Below are 13,767 nucleotides of genomic sequence, written 5' to 3' on the forward strand. Positions count from 1 at the left end.
TAATAATAATAATTGATTTTGTCACAAGTAGGCTTACATTAACACTACAATGAAGTTACAGTGAAAATCCCCTAGTCACCATATTCTGGCGCCTGTTCGGGTACACAGAGGGAGAATTCAGAATGTCCAAATTACCTAACAGCAGGCCTTTCAGGACTTGTGGGAGGAAACCGGAGCACCCGGAGGAAACCCACGCAGACATGGGGAGAACATGCAGCCAGGAATTGAACCTGGGAACCTGGAGCTGTGAAGCAACAGTACTAACCACTGTGCTACCGTGCCACCCACTTGTGGCATTGTCCTGATTTGGCATCTGCTTCATCGCATTGTCCTACCATTGGGTGTTTGTGCTTGATACCATCTTGGTTCTGGACACATACTGGCGATTTCTGCTGAATTCCAGATGCCATCACTTGAATGTTGAAATGGAACTTTCTGTCCGATGTTCAGTTTGGGTAATCAGTATTCCCCATGCCAGTCATTGGGCAGCACCGCAGCCCAATCGTTAGCACTGTTGCTTCATAGCACCAGGGATCCCAGTTCGCTTCCCGGCTTGGGTCACTGTGCGGAGTCTGCTCCTTCTCCCCGTGTCTGCTCCGGTTTCCTCCGGGTGCTCCGGTTTCCTCCCACAATTCAAAGATGTGCGGTTTAGGCCGATTGGGCACACTAAATTGCCCCTTAGTGTCCAAAGGTCAGGTTGGGTTGCAGGGATGGGGTGAGGTGTGGCCTCAGATAGGGTGCTCTTTCAGGGGCTAGTGTAGACTCGATGGGCCGAATGGCCTCCTTCTGCACTGTAAATTCTATGACTTCTATAACTTTCAGCTTCCCCTGTTTTTCGAGCCACGCAGAGTGGGAAATGACGAGGGAGATTTGTCTGCATTTATCTGCCAAATAGCAACTCCGCGTTGGTTCCAGATGATGAAGATTGCAAGTTCACAAAGGGTATATCAAATATTGCCATGTGGCCTGATGGCTGATGTTCCGCATCTTCTCCCACGGCAAGAATGGGGTTTTCGATGACGCTCTTTGCGAACTGTGATCCTCATAATTGGCTTAGCGATATCATGGATGGTGACCAAGGACAGGTCCTTGCATGCTGGTAAGCCGACGATCACATGGCCTGTCAATTCCACAATATAAAATCCCTGGGGTGGCCAGGGTGAGTGTTTGAAGTGACGCTTGGATGCAATGATTCTCCGAGTCTTTGAACTCAGTGAGTTTGCCATTAGTTGCAAGGATCATTACTTTCCACTTCTGTGGGTAAACACATTTCAGTCTTACAACACCAAGTTAAAGTCCAACAGGTTTGTTTGGAATCACGAGCTTTTGGAGCGATGCTCCTTCATCAGGTGAGTGAAGAGGTAGGTTACACAAACACAGCTTATATAGACAAAGCCAATGATGCCATTCTGCATTGTCGTACATCCTGAAGGCCGCCTTGGAGAACGTTTACCCGAAGGGCTGAATGCCCTTCACTGCTGAACTGTTCCCCGACTGGAAGGGAACATTCCTGCCTGGCGATTGTCACACGATGTCCGTTCATCCATTGTTGCAGCGTCTGTATAGTCTCGCCAATGTACCATGCCTCGGGACATCCTTTCCTGCAGCATATGAAGTAGAAAACGTTGGTTGAGTCGCAGAAGTGTGTACTTCTTACTGTGCCCACCCCAGTCCAACGCCGGCATCTCCACATCATGACATTTCAGTGTTTGGAACTCCACCGATATCCAGTTTTTTCATGTAGTTTATTCTGATCCCTCATCTGTGGGCATTTAATCTGGGTGGTGGCCAGGACTTGGTAGCACTGTTGCCGATACATTCTCTGATGTGCACAATGCTGAATTTTTCGACTCCATTTGCATCCTGATGGTCTGGTCATCCTTATCAGCTGACCATAAAGCTTGGCTAGACATTGCATGGATTTTGGTTTTACGCTATTTGGTGTGTGCTGTTGGAGGGTCAGAATGCTGTCCCTGTCTAGCACCGGCCTGTGGATTCTCATGATGCCAAACCACTTGTTTGAACCTTTACTTTCTGCATTGGTGCTTCCAATGCCCTCTGGTGCCACATGCCTGGCATTAAAAGCTGGGCAATGACTGGGTGCATGTGTGAGGCCGCGTTGTCCGCGTTGTTTACTAGGCTTGGCTATATCGGTTAGAATGTCAATGGCAGACAAATTATGCATAACCTGTTGTCTACCCCTCACCACAGCTTTGTACTTACATCTGTTTTGTAGTAGTGCTGCCATGGTGTAACCTTTGGGTTGGCCCAAGATGCCTTTCTAGAATGTTTCCATTGGGGTAGATGCTACAATGCGCTCGATTATTCAGTTGGAGAGCTCGGCTGCCGTGAAATGCCAATCACGCCCCTTGTCCTTGCAGCACGGTAGCACAGGGCAACAGGGTAGCACAGTAGGTAAGCACTGTTGCTTCACAGCTCCAGGGTACCAGGTTCGATTCCTGGCTTGGGTCACTGTCCATGTGGAGTCTGCATGCTCTCCCCGTGTCTGCATGGGTTTCCTCCGGGTGCTCCGGTTTCCTCCCACAAGTCCCAAAAGAAGTGCTGTTAGGTAATTTGGACATTGTGAATTCTCCCTCTGTGTACCCGAACAGATGGCGGAATGCGGCGACTTTTCACAGTGACTTCATTGCAGTGTTAACGTAAGCCTACTTGTGACACTAATAAAGATTATTATTATTACCTATGAATTGACCAGTGGGCTCTGTCAGCTGTTGCCTGAAATATCATGAATTCTAGATGGTGTATTCTGAAATTGAGCTTCTCTTGATCTTCGAGTGTTGACCATATTTCTTCTGGATTTTTAAGGCGGTCGTCAGATTTACCTGACATACTTAGTCTGTGAAGGCCTTCGTTGCCTGCAGCAATTTTAACTTTAATGACCTGTGATGTGCCATCAATTGTACGCGAGGCGAGTGCTTTACCAAAGTCAAGCTTTAATAGACTAGAACACAGCTCTGCGATCGTCTACAATGGAAAGGACGATCGTCAGGCGTCTGACCATTTATACCTCGTTAATGGAGGCGTGGTTAACTCAGCCTCTCGGCCAATCGGTCGAGAGGGACATGACCAACCAGGGCCAATGGTAAGCCGACGTTCTGGCCCAATGGCAGACAGGTATGCAGATCATATCACCATAACCTGCTTATCTGGCTTGGAAATGTTGAGGTGCAGAATGCACAGCTAATACGGAGCAATTGTTACGAAACCCCCCAGACGTTGTGTGCAAAGTGTTCCAACTGGAATCACTGGTTCCGCGTGGTGTGTTTTTTTTAGTAAGAAACATCGACTGTAGCAGTGAGCATTCAAACCTCTCTTTCATTAAACAACAATAAAAGTATTTATTAAAGAAAGATAATGAAACACTACAAAGAACAATTTTATACTTCGGCACAGTAACAGTAAACACTGAGTCCCTGAAAGACTGGAAACCCAAACTGATCTAGTCCCCACGTAATCCTAAACTGTACACTCCATTTCCCAAACAACAATGATTGCTTAAATCCAGCCAGTGATTACCAGCGTATCCAAATCCAGCGTATGGCCTAAGTGACCAGAACTTGGGAATGTCCAACGAAGAAAACAATCTTTTGCACAAACTGGCTTTGTCTTCAGCACTTAGATAGCACCTTCCAAATCCATGACCACTACCATCTAGAAGAACAAGAGCAGCAGACACCTGGGAACCCCACCACCTGGAGGTTCCCCTCCAAGTCACACACCATCCTGACTTGGAAATATATCGCTGTTCCTTCACTGTCGCTGGGGCAAAATCCTGGTACTCCCTCCCTAACAGCACAGTGGGTGTATCTACACCTCAGGGACTGCAGCGGTTCAAGAAGGCAGGTCACCAACATCTTCTGAAGGGCAACTAGGGATGGCCGATAAATGCTGACCTAACCAGCGAAGCCCACATCCCGTAAATGAATAAAATAAAACCTCATCTTTAGTTGAGCAGTTTCCTGAGATTGGCTGCCTCTCTCTCTTGTTGTTGCTTCTTCAATACTTGATCTGTGACTTCCCTGTTTCCTGGCTCACAGTATTCTGATGACTAATGTGTATTAATTGCAAAGAGCACTCTGTTCCTTTCCTGTTCCTTCCTTTCTCTTAGTTGCTGCCCAGACATGTTTACTGTAATACATGGCAGTTTGATTTTACTTGTGCAAAAAAAAACATTTATTGAATGGCATCCGACCATTTTGTGACGCAATGTAAATTCAGATTGGAGATCCATTGCTTTCCAAATGAGTGGCAGAAGGTTTGTGGTCATCCTTTAGCTTTCTTAATGCTTTTTTAGCAGCCATTCAAGTTTCTTAGATCTCGGGCGGCACGGTGGCACGGTGGTTAGCATTGCTGCCTCACGGCGCCGGGTTCGATCCCGGCCCCCGGGTCGCTGTCCGTGTGGAGTTTGTGCATTCTCCCCATGTCTGCGTGAGTCCTACCTCCACATCTCAAAGATGTGCAGGCTAGGTGGATTGGCCACATTAAATTTCCCCTTAATTGGAAAAACATAATTGGGCACTCTAAATTAAAAAAAAGTTTCATCCAGCTCTTTCGAGCTAATTGAGATCTGAGTAGCAGTACCTTTAGTGGCCACTGCCTTTGCTGAACACAGCTTGCTGCTTGACTGCAATGGTGGCAGTGTTGAGCTCTTTGTGATTTTACATTACGAATTCCCACTGCCAGCCTCCACGTTGATCGATAAGTGGCGAACCGACGCTCACTCAAAGTGACATCAGATCCAGCCTTTGAAATACCTGCTGAATTGTGAATTTCTTGCCAAGTGACAACTTCAGCAAGGTGAGGTTTTTGAAGCCTGCGTGGAGCATGTCAGATTAGTCAGCTCATGTATCTTGGCAGAAGCCATGAATCCAACAATCCTTTGACAGATCGGTTTAAAAGTTCTTGCCAATGCCAAATATCATTAAGTAAATGTGTATGAAAAATCAAGTATGTTTTGAAGCAATGGTTGATCATAGGGTTTCCCACTTAAATGTTAAGTGACAAATAGGGGCTGGTTTAGCACAGACCGAAATCGCTGGCTTTTAAAGCAGACCAGCAGCACGGTTCAATTCCTGTACCAGCCTCCCCAAACAGGTGCTGGAATGTGGCGACTAGGGGCTTTTCACAGTAATTTCATTTGAAGCCTTCTTGTGACAATAAGCGATTTTCATTTCATTTTTCAAATTGACCTGATGTTTAAATTTCCACAAGCATTAGAGTACTTTATCTTTGGATAAAATGTTCTTTTGTATTCAACTGTACTGAAAAGTGATATCTGAAAACTGTGCTTTGATTTTTAACATTGATTTAAAGTCTAGACCATCTGCCTTTGGAAGACTGGAAGGTTGAAAGTGCATCTGTTGAGCCTTTGAAAATATTAGCATTCGGCTAACCATCTGGTCAGGCAACTTCAAAGATTCTATTGTATTGAGGGTTTGTTTATCCCTATGTGCAATAAAAACATATTTTAAATATGTGGCTGAGTTCCAATCCCACTAAAGGATTTAGCTCAACAGGGATTGTTTACATAGTTGTGAAATTACCTATGTGCTTTGTTTTATTGACAGTTTTATGAGCATTTAAGAGGAGAAGGTTTTTAACGGGGAATTAGAATGGTTGTATATCTGATTCACAGTTATATACGCTTCTAAGAGGAGCAGTTGTTTTCAAGTGGAGTTTCAATAGGGACTGATTTAGTACAGTGGTCTAAACAGATGGCTTGTAATGCAGAACAATGCCAGCAGCGCTGGTTCAATTCCTGCATTGGCCTCCCCAAACAGGTGCTGGAATGTGGCAACTAGGGGCTTTTCACATTAACTTCATTGAAGCCCACTCATGACAATAAACAATTATTATTATTAGGTGATTGTTTTTATTTCATGAGTATTTCAAAGACATCCCAATATATAGTTCAGTGCATGATGGATCCTGGGTAAATGGGTATCAAGGGAGCATGTGGGATTTAGAACATAGAACATAGAACATAGAACAGTACAGCACAGAACAGGCCCTTCGGCCCTCAATGTTGTGCCGAGCCATGATCACCCTACTCAAACCCACGTATCCACCCTATACCCGTAACCCAACAACCCCCCCCTTAACCTTACTTTTATTAGGACACTACGGGCAATTTAGCATGGCCAATCCACCTAACCCGCACATCTTTGGACTGTGGGAGGAAACCGGAGCACCCGGAGGAAACCCACGCACACAGGGGGAGGACGTGCAGACTCCACACAGACAGTGACCCAGCCGGGAATCGAACCTGGGACCCTGGAGCTGTGAAGCATTTATGCTAACCACCATGCTACCCTAAGGAGGCGGTTTGGGGATATGGAAGTAATGAAGGGATATGAAGAGGTCATGGGGTCTTGGAGGATACATGGGCATATGGGAGGCACGCAGTGGGTAGAGGGGGAAAGGGAGATATGAGGAATTACAATGGAGGCATTGAGATTGGAGGGTGTTTGGGAGAAATGAGGAGCTATGAAGGGAGCATAGGAGACTGAGAAAGTATGGAAGGGAGATTTGAGGGACTAACAGCCATTCACAGAATTGAGCCAATATCCCAGTTATTAGAGGCGGGCCTTCCAACGTGCTGGCCTTGGCATCCACCCGCCTCCGTTCCAAGCTCGGACCTGCATTGGGAGGCAGTGGCCCTGGCTCTGGCCTGCTCCTCAGTCTCCGGAGTGAAAATAACATGCATGTGCAGGTTCATCCAGAACTCAGGGGAATGCCCTGAATCGCGATCGCCGAACCGATGATGAAAGTCTGGCCCGAGAGCTCAGTTGTACAAATCTGGGAAGACAACTCATGAAAATGGAAGTCAGGAGTTGTTTGCTTACAGCCATAAATATGGTGAATGAAAATGAAATGAATGAAAATCGCTTATTGTCACGAGTCGGCTTCAATTAAGTTACTGTGAAAAGCCCCTAGTCGCCACATTCCGGCGCCTGTTATGGGAATCGAACCGTGCTGCTGGCCTGCCTTGGTCTGTTTTCAAAGTCAGCGATTTAGCCCTGTGCTAAACAGCCCTCTTGTTGCCCTCAACTATTGGGTGTATTCTCATTCCATCTTGATTGCCTGATTTAACTTGGATATCCTTGATCATGGCCAGGGTTTTCTGCCCCCCTGTGGCAGGTTTTTAGGTGACAGAGGCTGGTGGCCTATCTTCTAGTCCTGCCAAAGTCAATGGCCATTTCCGTTACTCACCGGTTGCGGTGCTGGGGAACCCGTCGGCCAATGATGACCCGCCTCCACCCGGCTCTGGGTCATTGTCCGTGTGGAGTTTGCACATTCCCCCCATGTTTGTGTGGGTTCCGCCCCCACAACCCAAAGATATGCAGGGTAGGTGGATTGGCCATGCTAAATTGCCCCTTAATTGGAAAAAATGAATTGGGTACTCTAAATTTAAAAAAAAAGATCCATTGATCTCCAGTGGGAATTTCCGGTTTTGAGGCTGGGCGTATCCGGAAAATCCTGCCCTCCTTCTGAGTATAGGGAGAAAAAACTGACCAGCAGTATTCTAATGAAGAAGATCTGGGGCGGGATTCTCCCCTATCCGGTGGGGCGGGGGGTCCCGGCCTAGCGCAGTGGCGCCAACCACTCCGGCATCGGGCCTCCCCAAAGGTGCAGAATTCTCCGCACCTTTGGGGGCTAGGCCCGCGCCGGAGCGGTTGGCACCACGCCGACTGGCGCCAAAACCGGCACCAATGGCCTTTGACGCCCGCCGCCCAGGTTGGCCGAAAGGCCTTCGCCGGTTCGCGCATGCGCCAGTGGTGACGTCAGCGGCAGCTGCGCTGGGGGATTCCCTTCCACTTCCGCCATGGTGTAGGCCGTGGCGGCGGCGGAAGAGAAAGAGTGCCCCCACGGCACTGGCCCGCCCGCCGATCGCTGGGCCCCGATCGCGGGCCTGGCCATCGTGGGGGCACCCCCCAGGGTCCGATCGCCCTGCCCCCCCCAGGACCCCGGGGGCCTGCTCCCGCCGCCGCTCCCGCCGCCACCAGAGGTGGTTCAAACCTCGGCGGTGGGAGAGGCCTCCCAGCGGCGGGACTTCGGCCCATCCACGCCGGAGAATAACGGCAGCACAGAAACCCGTAGCCTCCCGCCAGCCCCCGCCATTCTCCGAGGCGGGCGGCGGGATTGGCGGCACCCCTGCTGGGGGTCGGAGAATTTCGCCCCTGATTTTAGAACATCGAACATACAGTGCAGAAAGGAGGCCATTTGGCCCATCGAGTCTGCACCGATCCACTTAAGCCCTCACTTCCACCCTATCCCCGTAACACAATAACCCTTCCTAACCATTTTGGACACTAAGGGCAATTTAGCATGACCAATTCACCTAAACTGCACGTCTTTGGACTGTGGGAGGAAACCGGAGCACCCGGAGGAAACCCACGCAGACACGGGGAGAACGTGCAGACTCCGCACAGACAAAGACCCAAGCCTGGAATCGAACCTGGGAGCCTGGAGCTGTGAAACAACAGTGCTATCCACTTGTGCTACCGTGCTGCCCCAAATCCGGGTTTTCAAAAGGACATTGAAAAGTTACCATTTATTGTCATTCCAATTCGGTCCGTGCTCAAACTGGAAAAATAAAATCTATTTTCTTCATCAGATCAGCGGCAGCCGGACTTGGGCTATGTCCCCACGCCGGCGTGGAAACGGTGGTATTTTACGCCAGACAAAATGGTGTAAAATGACCACTGATTCCCCGTTTTGCTGGAGGCTGGCATACTGGCAGCATAGAGCACCCGGCTCTAGCTGCCGATATGGCCCAGAGAATTGCCGGGTCGGTGGCTGTGCATGCGCATGGCAGTGGTCGCGCCGTGCTACACTCCGTCGGCCGCTTGCGGACCCGGCCCGCGAAATACTGTCCCCCTTCCGGTCGGCTCGCGTGCCCATGACCACCCCCCCCCCCACAGTGCCCCCAGCCCCTAATAAAGTCCCCCACTGCCCGCAGATCGGCCCTCCCCCGACTGTTGCGGTGCTGGATTAAGACCACAGCCACCACAACGAGTTCCCGACGGATGAGGCCACACGTGACTGACTCCGTCCGGGGGGGGGGGGGGGGGGGCGTCGATACGTGGCACAAGAGGGCAGAGCATCGCGAAAGTCCCCGCCCCCCCCCCGCCGAATTCGTTGGGAACTGTAATTCTGCCACCGGGAACTGTGATTCTCCGACCAATCGCGAATGCGACTTCAGCGACCGGAGAATCTCTGTTTTGCTTTACAGTCAGCAGATTGAGAAATGAGTTGCTTCTTGTCCACTCCGGTGGTGATTCTAGGCACACATATTAATATCCACAATTCTCTCACCTGGTGAAGATTAATTTTGTGATTTTACAATCAGATGTGGGGAATTCCCCCAGCTGTGCATTACTGGGTGGTGCGGCGTTCGCTGGTAGCTGGATTCTCCCTTCCCGCCGCTTGTCTGAGGGAGTTTCCATTGAAGCCGCCCCGCGCCACCGGGAAACCCGCGGGCGGGGGTGCCCGGCCAGCGGGAAAAGAGAATCCCAGTGGCCGGAGAATTCCGACCCTCCTCTGAAAACCTGCCCGTGCTTTGGGAGAGACACACGCCGGCCTTGAGCCAGAATCTGACAAATTACTGGAACATTCCGCCCTCTGTCGGTACTCTGTCGGAACTTCAGTGATTCAACATTCCGACCAAACCTTATCAAATTGTCTGTTAATGATCACGTATTTTTTTTCTCCTCAGAACGTCCAGATTAAACATGTCATGGAGAGTTCAACGTCATTTGGAACAACTTTAAAGAAGTCGACGGTTCATTTCCCAGATCAGTATTATCAAATATCGGGTTTACAAGCTCTGTAAAAATAGTTTCAAGTTTCACTCTTAGTACTGTTACATTCCACCGTGCCACCGAGAGTTAGGAACCTGCTGGTAAGCATTGGGATGACTAAATGTGGAACAGACCACCTCCTCAGTAACATATGATGTGGAGATGCCGGCGTTGGACTGGGGTGAGCATAGTAAGAAGTCTGACAACACCAGGTTAAAGTTTGCAACAGGTTTGAATGAAGAGGTATGTTCCAGAAACATATATATAGACAAATTCAAAGATGCCAGACAATGCTTGGAATGCGAGCATTTGCAGGTAATTAAGTCTTTACAGATCCAGAGATAGGGGTAACCCCAGGTTAAAGAGGTGTGAATTGTCTCAAGCCAGGACAGTAGGTAGGATTTCGCAAGCCCAGGCCAGATGGTGGGGGATGAATGTAATGCGACATGAATCCAAGGTCCCAATAAACCAAGGAGCGAAAAAGGAAACAGGAACAAACAAAGATCACTTTATATATTTCCATGTATATGTCTCCCCTCCCTCTGTGGCTGTGATGCCCATTTGGCCGAACTGCCTCAGCTGTACTCCCCAGTGTTGTTCCGAGTGTGCATTAACCGATGTTTTCACTCTGGTTTTTTTTCATTGCCCTTGGGCATGTCCCCTACGGCTCTTGCCCTTGTACGTCGCTTTCGCCTCCCCTACCCCCTTGTATGGAGGACACACCTCCTATCTCACGTCTTCCAATTGTGCCAAGAATATAGTTGGAGATTGATGCCATTGGCGCAAGTAACTGTGAAGGGGTGGGTGACGGGGGAGGGGGGGGGGGGGGGATGCGTAAATAGTTAATGAAGACTGAAGGATTTAAAGAGAGATGTATTATAAAGGGTTAATAATATACATCAAGGGTGGCTAATATACATCGCCAGTCATGTTAGATGATGTGTCATGGGAGCTCAGAGGGGGATGCTTGTCGAAGGAGCCTCGTGTTTTTTTTTGGTCCGTTTACATAATTGTATATAGTTAATAGTTTGGGAGTTACTGGGTGCTTTGCTTCTTGGAGTTCCTGTGAAATGCAGCCTGGCCGTGTTTAGGGTGATACTTCAACCAGTACGCCAGTCCTTAGGTGTTAGAATCTCAGAGTAGAAGTCACTCTGCACTGTGATGCATCTCCACCTGGACTGGGAATATCACAGAGTGGGAAACCAGTTGCCTATACACCGCGGGCATTAACAGAACAGAGACAAGTTACATGAGATCAAGGAAGAGCGAGCAATACATGTCCGCACAGTTTCCCTTCCCGAGGTTACCCGCATCCAGCAGGAAACTTCACTAATGAGTATCCTGGTATCTGGGAGTACGCCTTTGTTTCCTTGCGGAGGAAGCTTTTGACCTGAATTTATCCCAGGTCGTTTCCTCTTGGTAACTGGAAACTCTCCGAGAGTTCCCACAGGGTCACTATTCTATCGATTGTGTACATGTCCCTAACCATCAGAGTCCCCTCGTCTGGCCTCCACCATTTGAAGGTGGTGTCCATTATTGCGGGAGTGAACCTGTGGTTGTAGCAGATGGGGGCCATAGTGGACATTTCAGTTAGGCTGAAATGCTGACTAATTTGGTACCATGTCCAGAGCGTGGTTACTACCAGTGGGCTCCTTGAGAATTTGGCTGGCAGGGGGGATGGGAGAGCGGCTGTGGCTAGGGCTTGGAGGGACGTCCCTATGGAGGAACTCCCTCCCATTTTCACCCACTCTGCTCCCTGTTCCATCACCCATCCCTTCATTCCTTCTGGGGTGGCCACCCAGTGGCAGAACTGTAGGTTCAGGACATCCAAGCCTCCCATGTTTCTTCTCAAAAGGACCTTCTTTTGGATCCTCTGGCTTACACTCCCCCCATCGCCCCACACAAACGTCATGGTTAGGTTGTGTTGAAAAAGGTCTCAGGGATGTAGATCGGGAGAGATCAGAACAGGAAGAGGTACCTGGGCAGCACGTTCATCTTGACCGCCTTTATTCTCCCTGAGGGGTAGCGTGGCCCAACTTTACAGGTCCTTTTGGACTTCCTCCACCAGACTCGTTAGATTCCAGTTGTGGATCTGTGTCCAGTCGTGGGTCATTTGGATCCCCAAGTAGAGGAATTTGGTCTGGGCTTGCTTAAACGGCATCCCTGCAGTTCTGTCCCTCCCCCCGTGCGGGTTCACAGAGAAGTTCTCGCTCTGGCTCAGATTAAGTTTGTAACCTGAGAAGGCTCCAAACTCCTTCAGGAGTTTCATTGCCCCTTCCGTGCTGGTCTGGGGGGGGGGGGGGGGGGGGGGTTCAGGATGTAGAGGAGCAGGTCATATGCGTAGTGTGAAACGCCAAGGTCTTTGTCCCCCTTTTGAATACCTCTCCACCCCTTTGGCCCTCTGAGGGCGATCGTCAGTGAGCCCATTGCCAGAGCAAACAGCAGTGGGGACAGTAGGCATCGCTGCCTCATGCTTCTGTGCAGCCGGATGCCATGGGTGCGCTGTACAGTAGCTTGTGACAACACCCGACTGTTATCCACCACTTCCATAAGACCAAGGAGCAGAATTAGGCCACTCGGCCCATCGAGTCTGATCCGCCATTCAATCATGGCTGACATGTTTCCCATCTTCCCATTCTCCTGCCTTCTCCCCATAACCCCTGATCCCCTTATTAATCAAGAACCTTTCTATCTCTGTCTTAAAGACACTCAGTGATTTGGCCTCCACAACCTCCTGTCTGTCCGTATGCTCGCCATGGGTGCGCTGCACAGTAGCTTTATCCAGGAGGTAAACCCTGGCCAAAACACAAACTGTTCCAGTACCTCTATGAGGTACTTCCATTCGACTCTGTCAAAGGCCTTCTCTGTGTCCAGGCAGATGATCACTTATCATAGAATTTACAGTGCAGAAGGAGGCCATTCGGCCCATCGAGTCTGCACCGGCTCCTGGAAAGAACACCCTACCGGAGGTCAACACCTCCACCCTATCCCCATAACCCAGTAGCCCACCCAACACTAAGGGCAATTTTGGACACTAAGGGCAATTTATCATGGCCAATCCACCTAACCTGCACATCTTTGGACTGTGGGAGGAAACCGGAGCACCTGGAGGAAACCCGCGCAGACACGGGGAGGATGTGCAGACTCCGCACAGACAGTGACCCAAACCGGAATCGAACCTGGGACCCTGGAGCTGTGAAGCAATTGTGCTATCCACAATGCTACCGTGCTGCCCATTTCTGGTGTACTCTCCTGGGATGGGATCATCATCACATTCAGCATGTGCCTAACCTCTCTTACATGATCGACTCTCCAGGGAACACCAGCAATCATAACAATATCCCATGAGCCCTTTACCTGTAACCAAGCAAGTGGTTGGAATTTATAATGCCCTCAACTTTTAGGACTCCTTAATTGAAATGAATGAATAAAAATCGCTTATTGTCACAAGTGGCTTCAAGTGAAGTTACTGTGAAAAGCCCCTAGTCGCCACATTCCGGCGCCTGTTCGGGAATTGAACCTGTGCTGCTGGCCTGCCTCGGTCTGCTTTAAAAGCCAGCGATTTAGCCCTGTGCTAAACAGCCCCTGTGGTTTATAGCTTTAGCAGACCCACAATCTAGATACCTTAAGCTAAGTTTTTAAATAATATTACTGTAACAAATATATACCATGACCCAGGCTTTTAACAACATTACTGCAACAGTTATAAAATATAATGTATAATTATTTCTACATTCATCGCACTTGGAAATATATCGTTGTTCCTTCGCTGTTGTTGGGTCAAAATCCTGGAACCCCATCCCTGACAGCACTATGGGTGTACCTATACCAGGTCGACTGCAACAGTTCAAGGAGGCAGCTCACCCGCCACCTTTTCACGGACAATTAGGGATTGGCAATAAATGCTGGTCTATCCAGTGACACCCCAGCCAAGTGAAAGAAC

At 49.3% G+C, this 13,767-nt stretch overlaps 1 protein-coding gene across 1 annotated transcript in view; it reads left to right on the forward strand.

Annotated features, from left to right (window-relative positions):
* LOC119966794 (myelin and lymphocyte protein-like) overlaps positions 1 to 5,452 on the forward strand; it is a 45,941-nt gene extending 40,489 nt beyond the window's left edge. Inside the window, exon 4 of the mRNA XM_038798772.1 lies at positions 5,335 to 5,452. Within this exon, the coding sequence (XP_038654700.1) occupies positions 5,335 to 5,370 (36 nt within the window). The 3' untranslated portion in view covers positions 5,371 to 5,452. The remainder of the gene's footprint in view (positions 1 to 5,334) is intronic.
* Positions 5,453 to 13,767: the final 8,315 nt, after the last annotated feature.

The sequence above is a fragment of the Scyliorhinus canicula genome, chromosome 6, assembly GCF_902713615.1.
Source record: "Scyliorhinus canicula chromosome 6, sScyCan1.1, whole genome shotgun sequence".
Classification (NCBI taxonomy): domain Eukaryota; kingdom Metazoa; phylum Chordata; class Chondrichthyes; order Carcharhiniformes; family Scyliorhinidae; genus Scyliorhinus; species Scyliorhinus canicula.